A 16,841-nucleotide genomic window follows, 5' to 3' on the forward strand; every position below is an offset into this window, starting at 1 on the left:
ATTGTGTCTACTTTGTCTTCTAATGCCTATCAAACAATTCATGGGTTGAATTTAATTATCTCGACCAGAGATCATATACTGTAGGTACATGTCGATTACTGCATTGTATATAAGATCCCCAGTGAACGAGGAAGTAATTGTCAGTGCATAGCACGTGAGGTAGCAACTTCAGTAATATCTTATTATGTGAAGTAGTAAAGATAGACACTAAAACTGTAATAGTTCATTGAGGAGGGGGTGCTTTAGGGAAATGAAATGATTCAGGCTAAAACATTCAATTATAACCCTATGAGTGAGTGAGTTAAAGTTTAACGTCACATCGGCAATATTTCAGCCATATCGTGACGATATAACCTATGGGTGTCTAACGATAAACTTTGGTGTAAACCAATATTGTGTAATCAAATTGCAATGTGCACGAGTTGACTTAAATTACGTACGGTAGTCGTGCTGACCGATGAGTCAACAATGAATTAATGCACGGAAAGACATGTGAAATAGGTGAGCCCAATTTGGAGTACAGGTCTCATTGTGTACGAGTTGACAAACAAAAAGAGATTCAAATAATTACACAAGTAAACATTGCATACTTAGTCGCCTATGTAAACAACAAAATAATCTGGACCAATAGATCTATTACTGCGTATGCCAACCAGGTGCTTATATGCGGACGTCCAAACAAAAGCAGTCCCCAGCAACTGAACTTAAATGACTATCAATTAAATAAGAGCTGCTTTTTTAATCCATATATTATGAAATGATATGTTTTGATTTGTTTTACATTTACATTTTACATAATTTAAATTCTAAACGTAGATTGTCAAGTATTCGGAATATACCGCATTTCTAGCAGAGTGAAAATCCTTACTGAGCAGAAGTGCGCAAAAATCACATTTTCTAAATAGATATTTCATGAATATAGCCCGGGTATCCGACATTGTTCCATCAAAGCTGTCTCTATCCGAGCTCTCCACATGTCATGGTGTACGTACATATAGCTATATTGTTCGACCAGTACGTGTTCATATACTAGCGGTTAGTTAAAGTAGAGATAATTGATGGATAACAACTTCTTTATTTACTGCAAAGGCGACGTTTCGATATATATCCTTATACCATTGTCAAGCAATGCTAATTGTTTTGTTGAATGTGACAATGCCCTCGTATACATATGGCCTCATAGTCATGTTACCACCTTATCCACCTCTCACGCATACAGATGAAAGAGTTATCGCCCCTCCTCTTTCGACCAATCGTATTGCTTGTTACATATGCCATACTCCAAGTACTCACTCCAATCATTAGCGGTGATACGAATTTCAAACCAGGGCTGCCATTCTTTCTGGACAGAGAGTATTTGTTGTATTTCTTCTTCAAGTCGTGTTAAGGTAATACGTATAGACGTTTTAGAAAACATATACAATGGCCTGATATCATCTTCTGTTTAATTCATCAGTTATAATTCTGAAACTGATTTGTTTTTTCACTGAAAACTTCCCTGAACTTTTCACTAGACATGATGCAAAATAATGTTTAGGTGGACCTTCGATCAAGTTCCCGAGTACCGTGAACTAATCGTATGATGGAGATCACAGCAATCAAATATAAATATCGGTGTTGTTGAGTAAATATTACATGAAGAGTTACACTAGATGGACTCAATTAACAAAACCTGAACCTATGTGAAAGTACGGAAAAGGAAACAAGTATACACAAGAAAGCTATTTTCGAGCACCAACGTGAAAAATGCATTGGTTGATTTTGAAATGTATCAGTATGCCTATCAATATTAGTAAAATTCCCACCTGTCTGGAAATTTAAAAATATCATAACCTCTGGCTGCAAGTATTATATGTCTTGTAAGGTTAGGTTGACATAACCCAGGTGTAGCCAGGTCCACTTTAGGCTATAGTCACAACACACATCACTTGAATTTAATGTCTGTTTATTAGTAGAATTACTTATACGAATTTGTGAATTACAGGGTTAGATAAGGGCGGCAGTTCACTAGCCTGCCAAGAAAACCTGAAAGCACAAAAAAACAATTAGATAATGCCTTAGCATCTACTGATATTCATCTACATGAAAGTTTAGGCCTATAACTTCCATAAAATACCCGACAATACTACCATGACTAGAGATATACTGACTGAAGGATGCTATCTGATAATATACATCAACATTCAGTCACGAAAATTAAATGCCATCCTGCTACAGACATTAAACTCTAATCGTGCCATCTAAACATCACGCATGAGGTGTCATCTACTCGATATACATAGCTGTGTGCCTCATTTACCGGCAACACAGCAGTACACTGGTCAGTCTTATGTCTTACATGGTGCAGTTAACTTGTGCTGATATCTACTTATGCCAATAACAACACAGAAACAGTATCTTACAGTGTTTGCCATTATCAATCAACTTGTAAACATACAAATACCGCAAACGTAAGGCGGGAAAATTGACCTTGCGGTACCCAAAAGTCTAACTTTAAAATAAACACTTAACTATCCTGCAACAATGTAAAATACCTATTTACAAGGTCCCAACACATCATTATTTAGCAGAGGAAGAAATATAGTGATTATTGAAATGCTTACTTGGATACACTCGACTACGCCATCTCTATATTCCTTCAAAATATTATTTACATCCAAATGTCCATAAGTTTAATATTCTTTTATCTACAACCAACTCAAAGCTGATTATTAATATCGCTAAATATCTGTATCACAGTAAAGAAGAGAGAACACTTATTTTATCATTGTGACTGTTGCCATAAATATGCCATACATTTTGTACAAAGGACCTGTGGCCTGTACTGTACTGAATAAAGATGTGACTAGATCAAGATTTTGATGAAATGTTCACAAGATACGTATGTCTGTTGATACTTGGAATATGACCTAAATTGGTTGTCAGTGATATGTTGTTGTTTCACATTGTTTTCATGACTTGTTTAAGACTTATTAAAATGGGACCAGGTTCTGACAATATTTGGTAGATTACTCTAACATCACTGTGTTTGAAAGTTTGAAAAAGAAAATTTTAAAGATGTAGATCAGTCGAGCAGTCACTAAATACCTGGTACACCTATAGAATATCAGATACCTGTCAATGGTGTCTTTTGTTTGAAGCAAGTACACAACGCCATGACTATTTTGAAAATGGGCAATGAAACTGGAAATAAGCAGAAAACATGTCATCTCAAAATTGAAAGTCAAAGCAATTAATATTCATCAAAATTTGAACACCAATATAGGAATGTCTCTAGTCCAAGGTTGCTCAGAAATAGAAATTCCATAATTGCCTAGGTACCTACCTGACATCCATAGGGGATACATTTGGAACAATGACAAAATATCATTCATTTTAAGTAGTTATGTTGGGGGGCAACCTCCTGTTATTTTCGTGAGTCGGCCTAAAGAAAATGTTACTAAGGAAGGAGCTCATGCACATTGCATACCAATATGTTGGAAGGTGTCATTTGTTCCCTTTTCTAACTAAATAACCTGGTTATATAGACACAGTGTCTCAGTTTCACACTGGACATGTATTGCATCGAGACCTAAGCTGGAAATAGCCACCATGCCGTCGTATTTTGTTCGCCTGTGAATAGTGTACTGGCGTAAAAGGTTCAAAATTGGTTACCGTGTTGGAAATATTTTACCGACCAAGTAAGATCATAGACTTCACCTAAAATATGACTGGGCACAGGGAAATGGACAGGCAACTTTTTCAAATGCTGGTAGTAGTGTAGGCTTGGTAATATGTCGAGTACATTTTCTTGATGTGCTTGTAGTTACAGATCTGGTTCTTGTATGAAAGTTTTGGTACCAAGGTTTTAAATTCATTCAAACTGAAGTGTGAACATAATAAACCAACCCCCTGTTTTGTTTCAGTTAGGTGTGTAGGAGTATGGAAGCGAAGCGGGTTCTGCAACCTGTGAACTCCAACCAGTCAACAGAGGGCGCTGAGGGGGTCATGAGGAAGGCGGGCGATATGACGGATGGCGTGGATGTGGACAGTCTCAAGTAAATAAACAGTCATTGACTTACACTTGTCATTGTACTTAGTCTGACGAAATGCTTGTTCCTACATTGTACTGTTGATAAAATAATTGGATAAACTGTTGATTTGATTAGTCATGAAGATGATCGTCTGACATGTCTAATGATGTACTGTAATTCATGAAATTAATGTTGTCGTAAGAGGCGACCAATGGGATCGGGTGGTCAGGTTTGCTGACTTGGTTGATGCATATCATCGTATTCCAAATGTGTGGGTTGATGCTCATGATATCGATCACCTGCCTGGTCCAGCCTGATTATTTACAGACCGCCATCATATGGCTGGAATATTGCTGAGTGCGGCGTTAGACAACAAACAAACATGAAAGCAATGCAAAATATGCTAATGTCCCTTGCTCCCATTAATGAAGTGAAACATTTTTATCGTAACATAATGGAGTTTGTCGTGTCAATTTCACTGCACATTGGCAAAAATAATGACATACATTACAAAATTGACAATAAACAAGTAACAACATGCAAGATTTAGTTCAGTGTAACGACACAGGGATATAGTATTGTATTCCGAGATGAGGGCCACAATACAATACATCATTTACAACCTCTGTATCACGATATATACGATACATTACATTACAGGTTATATTGGTATGAAAACGTGAATAATAACAGAAACTGTTCAACAGCCAGCTTACATAGATACTCTGTAATATTTCCCATCTGGCTTTAAATAGCATAACATTCACTGTGTTCTTGTCTCTAGCCTATAGGTATATGTTTCTGCCCTACAATATCCCGACTTTGTTCTCTTAAATTTAGGAACAATTGATTCAGAGTTGTGATTCACCTGCCAACTAAAAGAATATCTATTTTTGAAATAAGTACCATATCATGATGCAAATTGTATCACACCCATAGTATTTGGATACTGCATAAAGAACAAATGTTCACTCTACAATTGCGACCGCCTCCATGGTCTAGTGGTAGAGCGTCCATCCACCCACCCCGGAGAGCGCAAGGTCCGGGGTTCGATACCAAGGCGCATCATACCAAGAGACGTTAAAATATGGTACTTGTTGTTACCCTGCCTGGCGCTAGGCACTAAGGGACTATAACAAGGATAGGCCGGCTCAGTCAGTATACTGTGTCTGAGTGGGGTATTCATTCATGCGGCATGGCATCTCAGTGTGCTAGCACCATAAAATCAGCATCAATCCGAATTAGTACAAGCAGACAGACACACACACACACGTATGCAATAATCTTGAACGCAACATCAAACCCCATTTCAACTCAAATCACTCTACAAGTGCAGTTACTCTAAATATCCATCCTTCAACACCGGGCACAAACATTAGTATTATACTCTGGTGTGGTGTTTGTGTTTCAGACGGAAATGGTCACTGGAGGATTTTGATATAGGCAAGCCACTGGGAAAGGGCAAGTTTGGCAATGTGTATCTGGCCAGAGAGAAGAAAAGCAAATACATTGTAGCACTGAAAGTAAGTTATGTCTGGTTGTATGTATGTGTGAATGTTTGCCACATATAGTTTCTGTTATTAGTACCTTCAGCCTCTAGGAAAGAATTACATGTATTTAGAAAAACATTCAAGTATGCCACAAGGGCTCGTTTTAAGATGTATAGATATGCTCTAGTGTGCCAACTAGAAGCATAATTTTGATCCCTCATCAAACTCAGTGAATGTCATTTCACCAAGGCTAGATACTAATTTAATATAAGCTGAAGCAGTATCACTCAGGGTGTATGTGGTTTTATGTGTCCTGCGTTAAGTTGGAAGCCACATGCAGGATGTGAGTGGTATAAGACGTAATGGGGGACACATTACACCACACATGACCCAACTGCTACAAGTAAACATTTTTTAATCTGCCATTGTTAAGAATTAAAACAAATTGAAAATTGATAGAAAACAGATGTTTAATGGAGCTGAGGTTAATTTGTACTGCCTCAATTGTCTTTCATTTATTCATAAACATTTGTGAATCATACTGTACGTTAAGCATGTTCAGGTGTTTTCCATGTGTTTATTTATGATAAACATTGTCACAAGGTATTGTTTTCAATCAAATGTAATTTCTAAGTGTGGTCAGCAGGAACCAGGAACCTATTTTAACCATGAATTTGTGATGTTTAATCATAACATTGGAACTAAAATACAATCAATTTCCAACCATGAGCATATCTCTGATATATCACCATAATCAGTGAGAATTGCCATAGTATTCTGACAGTATGATGAAAACGTTTACCTTTCAAAATGTACATTTCCTTGCATTATTTGGCTTGATGTCAAACACTCCCCAATGCTGTTCAATGCTAAGAAAGTTGTAGCTCTGGCTGTTGTATGAATTATCATTTATGAATAAATGTTTCTTCAAATTTTGTGTTTTTGGCTGAGAATGTGTGGGGAAGTCAATAAGTATAGGCTCTAATTCATTTTGATTTCTTCTTTAATACTATCAGCATTTCTTGTAAAAAAACCTGTTACACTCCTATTTCTTTTAAATGTCGACTGCCATGATGGTTTATGGATGTTGCTACTTCCCAGAGAGCGGGAGAGCGGTGGTTCGATCCCTGGCTGTGTCATACCAAAAGATGCCTGGTGTTCAGCATTTAGGGATAAAACTGGTTGGCACTAAATCAGTATTTTGTGTCCAAGTGGGGTATCTGTATTAAACTACGCCATAGTATCTCATTGGGCTAACACTCAAACCGGCATCGGTCTCGATTAGTACAAACAGCCACATATGCATTGACATCACTATATATAAGTGCAATAATCCGCTTTCACCTCTTTAGAATATTCTCACTAGGAGTGTTACAGAGCTCCAGATAAGCTTTTGGTGTTGTGGGTATTTTACCCATGCATTTTAAAATCATTGGGTATCAGTAATTCTATCTGGGTATTCAAATTTCTGTTACCCACTAGTTTCTACACATGTGGGTATTTTAGTTAAATATTTAAAAACACTTCATCTAGTCCCTGCAAACTGGTGTCGTGTGGGTTGGAGAGCTTTATAGGACTCAAAAATACCACGATACTTCCACGCGAAAGTGTGATGGCAAATGATCATGACTGTCATCATGGAGTTTGGCAAGGTTGACGGAATGCCTGTTTATAATTTCAAAATAATTTGCTGATTTGCTGATTGAATATGCAGGGTTACTTCACAATATTTTGATGATACACACAAGTTTTATTTTCGTAGCGTATCTGTTATGTTCGTTGCATATTTGATACGCTTGGATTTAATTTTACTGCGTATTTCTGCATTTTTTATGCTTATCTGGAGCTCTGGTGTTATATTTCTAGAACAGTATTGCCATCATTGTTGCCGGTGATAGTAATGCTGCATATTTGTCTGTCAGGTGTTGTTCAAGTCCCAGTTGCAGAAGGCTCAGGTAGAACATCAGCTGCGACGTGAGATCGAGATTCAGTCACATCTCAGGTAGGATCAACGTGATTATCAACAAACAGGGTTTACAACGTATGTCATCAGCTAATAGTTTTGTCAACTGTGACCTGCAGGCAGCATGGGTCTATTCTTACGATGTCGGTTTAGCCACCGACATGTCTTGCCTAGACATGATTGTTTTACAAATTAACACCTCCTGTAGGGATTTCAGATTATTACAGACCCGTGAAGATTCCGGGGTGGAAAATGTCTGCAGCAACCCATGCTTGCCGTAAAAGGTGACTTTGCTTGTCGTAAAAGGCGACTAATGGGATCGGGTGGTCAGATTCGCTGACTTGGTTAATGCATGACATCGATCCCAATTGCGTGGATCGATGCTCATGATATTAATCACTGGATTGTCTGGTCCAGACTCAATTATTTACAGACCGCCGTCATATAGCTGGAATATTGCTGATTGCGGCGTTAAACAACAATCCAACCAACCAATCAGATTATTACAAGTCCCCAACAACTTATGCTGGACGTAAGAGGCGACCAAATGTATCGGTTGCTGATGCTCTAGGACTTGGTTGAATGTGTGTCATCATACCCCGATGATGTGGATCATTGATCACATTCAATTATTTACAGGCCGCTGTCATATAGCTGGAATATTGTTAAACAACAAATTAAAGCTGTGATATTTGTTACTGTGAGATAAGCTGGCATTGATTCACCCCCTACCCACAGACACCCTCACATCCTGCGGCTGTACGGCTACTTCCACGACAAGACCCGGGTCTACCTCATCTTGGAGTACGCCCCGCGGGGGGAACTGTACAAGGAGCTGCAGAGGGCCAAGAGATTTGATGAACAGCGATCAGCCACTGTGAGTAATAAATAATAGGCTATTTATATTGCCCATATTTCCACACCACTCAGGGGCATGCTCAAAGGGCTATTATTACCCCGGTCACTGGATCAGTGTGCACTCTCATTCTTAGCTCCCTGGGAAGTATACAACCCAAGCTGCCTGTTATCGCGAGAAGGTTAACAACCACATTCCCATCTCATCCTACCGGGTACCCATTCACTGCTTGGTGAACAGAGGTACTTTTCGAACAAAGTCACTTGCCAAAGAAGATGCCACATCTGTAGTGGCACCAGTGATACAAAGCTCTTGGCTACAGTACTTTTTTAGTAATATGGAGCAATATGAAGGGGTTATGAGTTAAATATTTCAGGTTATTACATTTTACTGGTAATAAACCCTGAAGAAACCTGCTGAGTTTTGTCACATTTTGTGTCTTTTGATGTATGGTAGAGAGGAAGTGTGTTTGACCAATTATGTACATTATTAGAAAATTAAGATAAGTCTTTTTTAGTTTTTACTCTATTACTATCATGACAACATTATGCAGGAAATTCTAAAGGCACACTTCTCACTTTGTGGGTGTGTTATGCAAGATTGAGAATAGTCAACATGTATTTAAAATTGGAATTGGTCAGAGTGCTTGGAGGGTATGCTGTTTGTGAATTGGTATCGGGTATAACAGCTGTCCTGTAACCAGTGTTTGAAACTAAGATGATCTTTGAGGTTTGAATCTAGGGATCAAAAGACGTAATCTTTTTTTCCCTCAATCTCATTAACATCATATCTTAGTTCTCGCTACCTGAGAACATCCCATTACGGTTCATGTCAGAATGACCTTTTGCAAACTTTGACCGACCAAGCAGTCGACAGTAGCCAATCAGAAAGCAGCATTCTTGAGCTTTTCAACACTAATTTCAAACTGTCAACTGCCTTTACAGACTGCTTGAAAAATATGTTGACAAAGTTCTCCATTAAATTTGTAAAACATGAACAAAAGGACATTCTGGAATGTCTATTATATGGTTATGATCGAATGGCAGTATTTTTCAAGGCTTTACAACGTCTATTGTGGTTATATGTTGATCCCATTGAAGCGATAGAGCCATACAGGCTGTATCTGGTGTTCAGAATACCACATGTTAACATTTGCGAGATTGCACGATTAGAAAACACATTCCAACTGATCTAAAAAACCGACGCTCTGATTGGTCGGATGAAAGATCGTTCTGACGTGACCTGTAATGGGATGTTCTCAGATCTTTGTTTAGAGATATGTTTTTAATGAGATTGTTTTTATCCTTTTTGTAAATAAATTTTTTCAGACCCCTTAACTTGATATTTGATTTCAAACACTGTAAGACCCTATCTATTTGCTATTATGATTATCGTGCTTGTGTTTCAGTATATCGGCCAGCTGGCCAATGCCCTCATTTACTGTCACAGCCGTAAAGTTATCCATCGTGACATAAAACCCGAAAATCTCCTTCTGGGCCTGAGAGGAGACCTGAAGATTGCTGACTTCGGCTGGTCTGTGCATGCCCCATCCTCCAGGTAATGTTGCCACAGCCCCGTCCTCCAGGTAATGTTGCCACAGCCCCATCCTCCAGGTAGTGTTGCCACAGCCCCATCCTCCAGGTAGTGTTGCCACAGCCCCATCCTCCAGGTAATGTTGCCACAGGTAGTGTTGTCAGTGCCCCATCCTCCAGGTAATGTTATCAGTGCCCCATCCTCCAGGTAATGTTGTCAGTGCCCCATCCTCCAGGTAATGTTGTCAGTGCCCCATCCTCCAGGTAATGTTATCAGTGCCCCATCCTCCAGGTAATGTTGTCAGTGCCCCATCCTCCAGGTAATGTTGCCACAGCCCCATCCTCCAGGTAATGTTGCCACAGCCCCGTCCTCCAGGTAATGTTGCCACAGCCCCGTCCTCCAGGTAGTGTTGCCACAGCCCCATCCTCCAGGTAATGTTGCCACAGCCCCATCCTCCAGGTAATGTTGCCACAGCCCCATCCTCCAGGTAGTGTTGTCAGTGCCCCATCCTCCAGGTAATGTTGTCAGTGCCCCATCCTCCAGGTAGTGTTGTCAGTGCCCCATCCTCCAGGTAATGTTGCCACAGCCCCATCCTCCAGGTAATGTTGCCACAGCCCCATCCTCCAGGTAGTGTTGTCAGTGCCCCATCCTCCAGGTAATGTTGCCACAGCCCCATCCTCCAGGTAGTGTTGTCAGTGCCCCATCCTCCAGGTAATGTTGCCACAGCCCCATCCTCCAGGTAGTGTTGTCAGTGCCCCATCCTCCAGGTAATGTTGCCACAGCCCCATCCTCCAGATAGTGTTGTCAGTGCCCCATCCTCCAGGTAATGTTGTCAGTGCCCCATCCTCCAGGTAATGTTGCCACAGCCCCATCCTCCAGGTAATGTTGCCACAGCCCCATCCTCCAGGTAATGTTGCCACAGCCCCATCCTCCAGGTAGTGTTGTCAGTGCCCCATCCTCCAGGTAATGTTGCCACAGCCCCATCCTCCAGGTAATGTTGCCACAGCCCCATCCTCCAGGTAATGTTGCCACAGCCCCATCCTCCAGGTAATGTCAGTGCCCCATCCTCCAGGTAATGTTGCCACAGCCCCATCCTCCAGGTAATGTTGCCACAGCCCCATCCTCCAGGTAATGTTGTCACAGCCCCATCCTCCAGGTAATGTTGCCACAGCCCCGTCCTCCAGGTAGTGTTGTCAGTGCCCCATCCTCCAGGTAATGTTGCCACAGCCCCATCCTCCAGGTAGTGTTGTCAGTGCCCCATCCTCCAGGTAGTGTTGTCAGTGCCCCATCCTCCAGGTAATGTTGCCACAGCCCCATCCTCCAGGTAATGTCAGTGCCCCATCCTCCAGGTAATGTTGCCACAGCCCCATCCTCCAGGTAGTGTTGTCAGTGCCCCATCCTCCAGGTAATGTTGCCACAGCCCCATCCTCCAGGTATTGTGGCCTCGTCATAAATATAGTTGATTAATGGTTGTGTATGATATGTGTGTTGGGATGTGCATTCAAAGTGTGACGTGTGCTGTGTGTTATGACAGCGATGTTAATTGTGTTGTGCCTTGTGATATCATCAATGATATTGATTTTGTGATGGAATTCACGGTGTTCTTATTAATGTGTAATATAATATTTTTCAGACGAACTACGCTATGCGGCACTCTTGACTACCTTCCACCCGAGATGGTGGAGGGCCGGATGCATGACGAGAAGGTAGACTTGTGGAGTCTTGGGGTGCTCTGCTACGAGTTTCTAGTTGGCAAGCCACCTTTTGAGGCTGAAGGACACACAGAGACATATCGAAGAATCACTAAAGTTGATCTCCAGTTCCCAGAGTACATGTCTTTAGGAGCCAGGGATTTGATAGCAAAGGTGAATAGTTGTGTGGTTGGAGATAAAACATGTCAGGATTTCTGTTTTAATGGATTTTTCTCCAGATGTGAAGGGGATGGTGGAGAGAAGTAATTTTCTCATGTGACAGTTTCATGAAAATTACTCATGATAATCACCTAAATGGAGTGTAAACTTGGCAGTGATTTAAAGAGAAATTGGGAAGACAGTGCTATGTATTAAGTTTGAATGACACTTGTAAACTTTTATAGAATATGTATTACTTCTGGTAGCTGTATTGTATATTTCAATAAGTAGGGGCCGTTATGTCTCAGTTCTCTATGAAGGAGCTGGTAGTGTTGATTTTGTATGATTATCCTAGTGAGGTATTCAGCTACAGAATGCAATGTAACAGAGCCCAAGTCCATAAAGTGCTAGGATTGTTGTAGCTCCCTTGTATGAACATGGGCTAATGATAGACATAAGACTATGGTCACGTGAGGACTCCTTAACAAAATGCTTAATAATGGACTACCTTTTCTACTTGGTTCGAACTATTAACATGGGACTATTTCTGCTTCAGCTGCTCCGACACAACCCAGCCAATCGGCTGCCCCTGGGAGAAGTGATAAACCACGCCTGGATCAAACAAAATGCAACACTGCCTCAGACAACTTCCTCATCATCATCATCCTCCTCCGCCTCATCATCATCAGCTTGCAGTGGAACCTCCCAGTCCTGATCCCATTCCTACCTAGACTGCTGTGTGCAGCACACCCACCCCAGCCTAATGTAGCACACCCACCCCAGCCTCATGTAGCACACCCACCCCAGCCTCATGTAGATACAGCCACGTCCTGGGACCACACAACTCACCAGGCTGTTCACCTCGAGATGTGAACCTGATTGACAGGCTGGGGGCGTGGCCACCTGCCACAAATCTGTACATACCCAACTTGAGGTGGATTACTCGGGACCATCATGATGTGCCATTCTCATAATTGGGGATCAGCCGAGATGAATTACTTAACTATATGGATGAACGGAACTGAACTTTAGCTAGGAATGTGATACTGTTCAATACTTCCTGAAGCTGTCTTATCGTTATTTTATATAATTATTTTTTTCTAATCATTTGTTTGTGATAATATGACTGGTAACTGAACTCAACTTGCATATCCGAGTATCTTTCTCGTCATGTTTCTAATTAATGTTTGAACATTCAGATATCCCAAGTATGTTCTTTCTCCCAGATGTATTTAGTGCAGTGCACTGTACTGGATGAAGTAGAACTTTGTATGTATTTTAGCATCCTACAATCATGTCATGAGGTGCAGTCGGTGCTGCCGCACTCGGGATACTTCATGTGCGTCATCACATTGCAATAAGTTTGTATATACATGCATTCCAGAAGTCCCTTTGAAGACGGAAGGGATACCTGAGAGCCTTATATTGTGATGTTTAATATGTTTATCAGACATTGATCTCCAATGTCTCCATGTAGTTACAAATATATATGTTTTTCTCTTGTACACATGTATTCATTTGACTCACAACCCAGAACAAACACCCTTGATCAAGGGAGGTAACTCTTATTCCCATTATCTTAGAACAATGTATATGATGACCCTCAAGTTGTCACAGGGTAAATGTGAAGATGTATTTGTATCTGTTCTTTCTATGTTCTTATGCTCTGTCACCATGCTGTACAATCTTCTAATCTTCAACCTTTGACCCTGTGACGCTCGCTGCTTAGTGGCACAACGGGCCAAGACATTTTACTTCTGTGAATGGATCTCGTGCCTCATGTAACCAAATTAATGTCAAAAGAAAACATAATTAAATTTTGGAAATATTGAGTTTTGGGATGACAAAACATGCACAAAAAAATATGAATTTGTAATTAAATTATTTCCCTTTGTTTAGACTTTGTCTTTTTATTGTTGAAGTGTATCAACATTGCAAAATGTCTAGACTTACTGGAAACTTAACAATCATACCTAATTATTGCAAAAAAACTAAATGCAAAGGAAGCAGATGACCCTACCCATATTCCAGCAACTTTCAAGCTGTATAAATCCATTATGGCCGACATGACATGTATTCAACTTGCATCTGCAGAACCTGAAACCCATGGCTCTGTTGAAAGGGGCCCATGGTCAGAAGGAAGGATTGGTTGGCCTTTCACAAAAGTTGAACAAATGGTTGCATCAAATTTGAAGACATGAGAGTAGACACCACATATCTAGCTCACCTGACTTTTGTGTAATTTTAAACATCTCTGAAACTGAATAGCACTTAGGTTTAAAAAATATTAAGATGAACACAAGCTGAGTGATTTTTGACATTCACATTTGAAAATATATCTACCTAGTCTCCATATTTTCTAAATTAAACTGCTTCGGACAGGTGTTTGGGGCAAAAGTAACTGCTTTCCCCCCCAAAAAAAAGAAATGATATCTTTCAATGATTCACAAGTTTCAAGTGCACATTCATGCAAAGAACACAATTTGTTGGGAGCGTGATACATGTTTTTTGAAAATGAACAGCTATCAAGTGCTCACCTATTGTCTAACCCTAACTAATGCTTATGCAATGCCTAAGTTTGCAGCATACCCATGAAGATGATTTCAGCAAACAGGAATGGCACAAAATGAGGTTCATCAAAACACAATTATCACTTGAGTGATATTAAGAGCAGGGGAATACTCATGACTTGGCACAGGATGGTCGTCACCATATTTGATTGCATCTTCAGAATTGATATAAAAACTGCCAAACAATTTCTTGGTTGAGACCATATACTGACTGCCAGAACTGTGCACAACATCCTGCCCTCATGTCCAGAGATATGCCTAATTGTGCTTCGACGTCACACGCATCACATCGAGGTCTGGACCAGACAAACCAGTCCTTGTTACTGTGAGCAACATTCCATGCCATCACAGCAACATACAAGTCACGAGTCCGTCCACATGATCCATTTAGAATGAATACAAGCAATAATATACTGTAAATCGTGAAATTAATGCTTCTCCAAAAGAATGCGACCGCTGACCCTTAGCCAAAAATGCGACACTCCCCTCCTCAAGCATCAGTGGATTTATATATAAAGAAATGTCCTGTCAGGTTTGCAGGAGAATCCTCACATTAATCCCATCACACATAAAATAGCGCTGAGTAAGCTACTTCCGCTAAAACAATACAGCGAGCTGGATTGTGTCGGCCTTTGATGCAGTTGCAAAGAAACAACAATGCTGTGTTGCGTGGGTGGCATCTGTCTGGACTTGCAGGTGTGATCAGTGATGACATAAGTGAGTAGAACTCGTCTTGACCCCAGCAGTGACAATTCTCAGGATGTAATTAGTGTTTGGATGACATTGTTTATATACTTACAATCATTACAAGTGCTGCTCAATAAACAGTGCTGTGGAATACATAATTGTTTGTTTTCAGCATATGTCCAAGTTAGTATTTCTGCTGTCCATAATGTCTTATTGTTGACATAAATGCGATGTACCACTCGCATTTTTCTCATTTAATTCACGCTCGTCAATTCTGGTGCTTTAATTTCAAGATTTACAGTAATGTAATATTGGGAGTGTTTCTCACCCCTTACATCCAACAATACAATGGCATACCCACAGGAGATTTCAATTACAGTATTCGACGTAATAAGCGCCCAGGGCGATATTTGTTAATATATTGGCAAGTGAACAATCCCAATTAGCACCCCTTCCAACTGATCAATGTACACCAGATTTATTTATTCGCGTATGATACACACTCGTGTGTTATATGCACCCTTAATGATGGGCAATTTAATTCTGGTAAAATATATCTGTCGTACATAAACATTATCTTTCAACTCTGTTCTTTCACCAAAATAATATTCTAATAAGAGCCCCCTATTCCTAATTTTGAGAGTGCCCTGGGCACTAATTACGTCAAATACGGTATGTTTGTTTTTCCGTTTCAATTAACTACTGGATTAGTGAGTTTGATTTTTCACCGCTTTTGGCAATATCACGGCAGGGGCGGCAGAAATAGACTTCACATGTCGGGAATTGCGAACGCTTTAACCACTAGGCTACCCGACCTTCCCACTACTGGATGAACTCTTCGGAATAATCAGCTGGTACCTTGTCTTCAAATAATAACAGCCCCCGACCGTTTTGACTGGCCAAACAGCATTAACTTGATCCTGAGTGATGGGGTCAGCTCGAGGTTTTTGCACTGCAATCTTTCTGGTATGGTTAAATTTCAAGAACAATTGATACAGATTTGATTTGGGAACAGTTTTATTGTGACAGGTTGACAGCACAGATACATGTTGCAGAACTTGACATGGTTTTATAAGTTGAGTGAGCCACACACTACAGGGTCAGATGGAAACGGTTGTCTCAAACCTGCAGTCTTGAAGCATATTTACACGTTGGCATCCGTCAGTGAGCTGAGTATTTACATATGCAGGTAACGAATGTAACTAGGGCTGTAACAAGCTACCCGAGATTTGTGTCACAAAGCACACTGATACTATCTGTATGATACATGTATTGATACAAAAGATTAATATAGCGACTATGTTACGTATGACAATGAATTGTGGTACACTCTTCCCTCAAATGTGCACGAGGTCCCATACCATTGTTAAGATGATTCAATTAGTTTACTAAATGTTTCGTTTGGGTCAATAGTCTTGGAGTTCCCAACATGGCGAGTATCGGGTTTTCAAATATTGTACTACAACCTTAAAGGGCAAGTTCACACGGAAATGAACCTTTTTTTCTTTTACTTTTTCCACATTAAAAGTGTTAACATAGAAGTGTCATAGACAAAAATATAAAAACATCATATTTAATTAACATATTTTTTGCACTAAAACGATTTATATTTTTCACATTTTCCAAGTGTTCTATTTCCATAACAAAAACACCATGGCTTATGTCCCTTGCAATATGACGTCATTGGTGCCAATTGATAAACATTATGACGTCATCATGCTTTGTTAGAGCCGCTTCACGTGGTGTAGGTACAGTTTTGTGATTCTAGCATCTCAGATGCCAGCCAGAATTGTGTTATGCTGAGTCACCACTGCGCCGGAGTGTGTCGTAGACCATGTTGTTTTACCGCAAACTGGTCCTTGATATCTTTTGCGTTGAG

The 16,841-nt window shown here is 40.3% G+C and overlaps 1 protein-coding gene across 1 annotated transcript; it reads left to right on the top strand.

The window, feature by feature from the left end:
* Positions 1 to 1,311: 1,311 nt before the first annotated feature.
* On the top strand, positions 1,312 to 13,553 carry LOC139450488 (aurora kinase A-like). Its single transcript, XM_071232205.1, has 8 exons — positions 1,312 to 1,388; positions 3,906 to 4,037; positions 5,425 to 5,536; positions 7,426 to 7,505; positions 8,205 to 8,343; positions 9,731 to 9,879; positions 11,489 to 11,720; positions 12,262 to 13,553. Exons 2-8 carry the CDS (start codon positions 3,922 to 3,924, stop codon positions 12,418 to 12,420), a joined length of 987 nt encoding a protein of 328 aa, XP_071088306.1. The 5' UTR covers positions 1,312 to 1,388; positions 3,906 to 3,921; the 3' UTR covers positions 12,421 to 13,553.
* The last annotated feature ends 3,288 nt before the right edge of the window (positions 13,554 to 16,841 follow it).

Source organism: Haliotis cracherodii, unplaced genomic scaffold, assembly GCF_022045235.1.
Source record: "Haliotis cracherodii isolate W230 unplaced genomic scaffold, xgHalCrac1.p SCAF_10, whole genome shotgun sequence".
In the NCBI taxonomy this organism is placed as follows: Eukaryota; Metazoa; Mollusca; class Gastropoda; order Lepetellida; family Haliotidae; genus Haliotis; species Haliotis cracherodii.

Bases quoted from the DNA above. Each gene is read 5' to 3' on its own strand.
- LOC139450488 (XM_071232205.1), top strand. From the start codon at position 3,922: ATGGAAGCGAAGCGGGTTCTGCAACCTGTGAACTCCAACCAGTCAACA. The intron at 7,506-8,204 runs GTAGGATCAACG...CCCTACCCACAG, and splicing joins GAGATTCAGTCACATCTCAG to ACACCCTCACATCCTGCGGC. The intron at 8,344-9,730 runs GTGAGTAATAAA...CTTGTGTTTCAG, and splicing joins ATGAACAGCGATCAGCCACT to TATATCGGCCAGCTGGCCAA.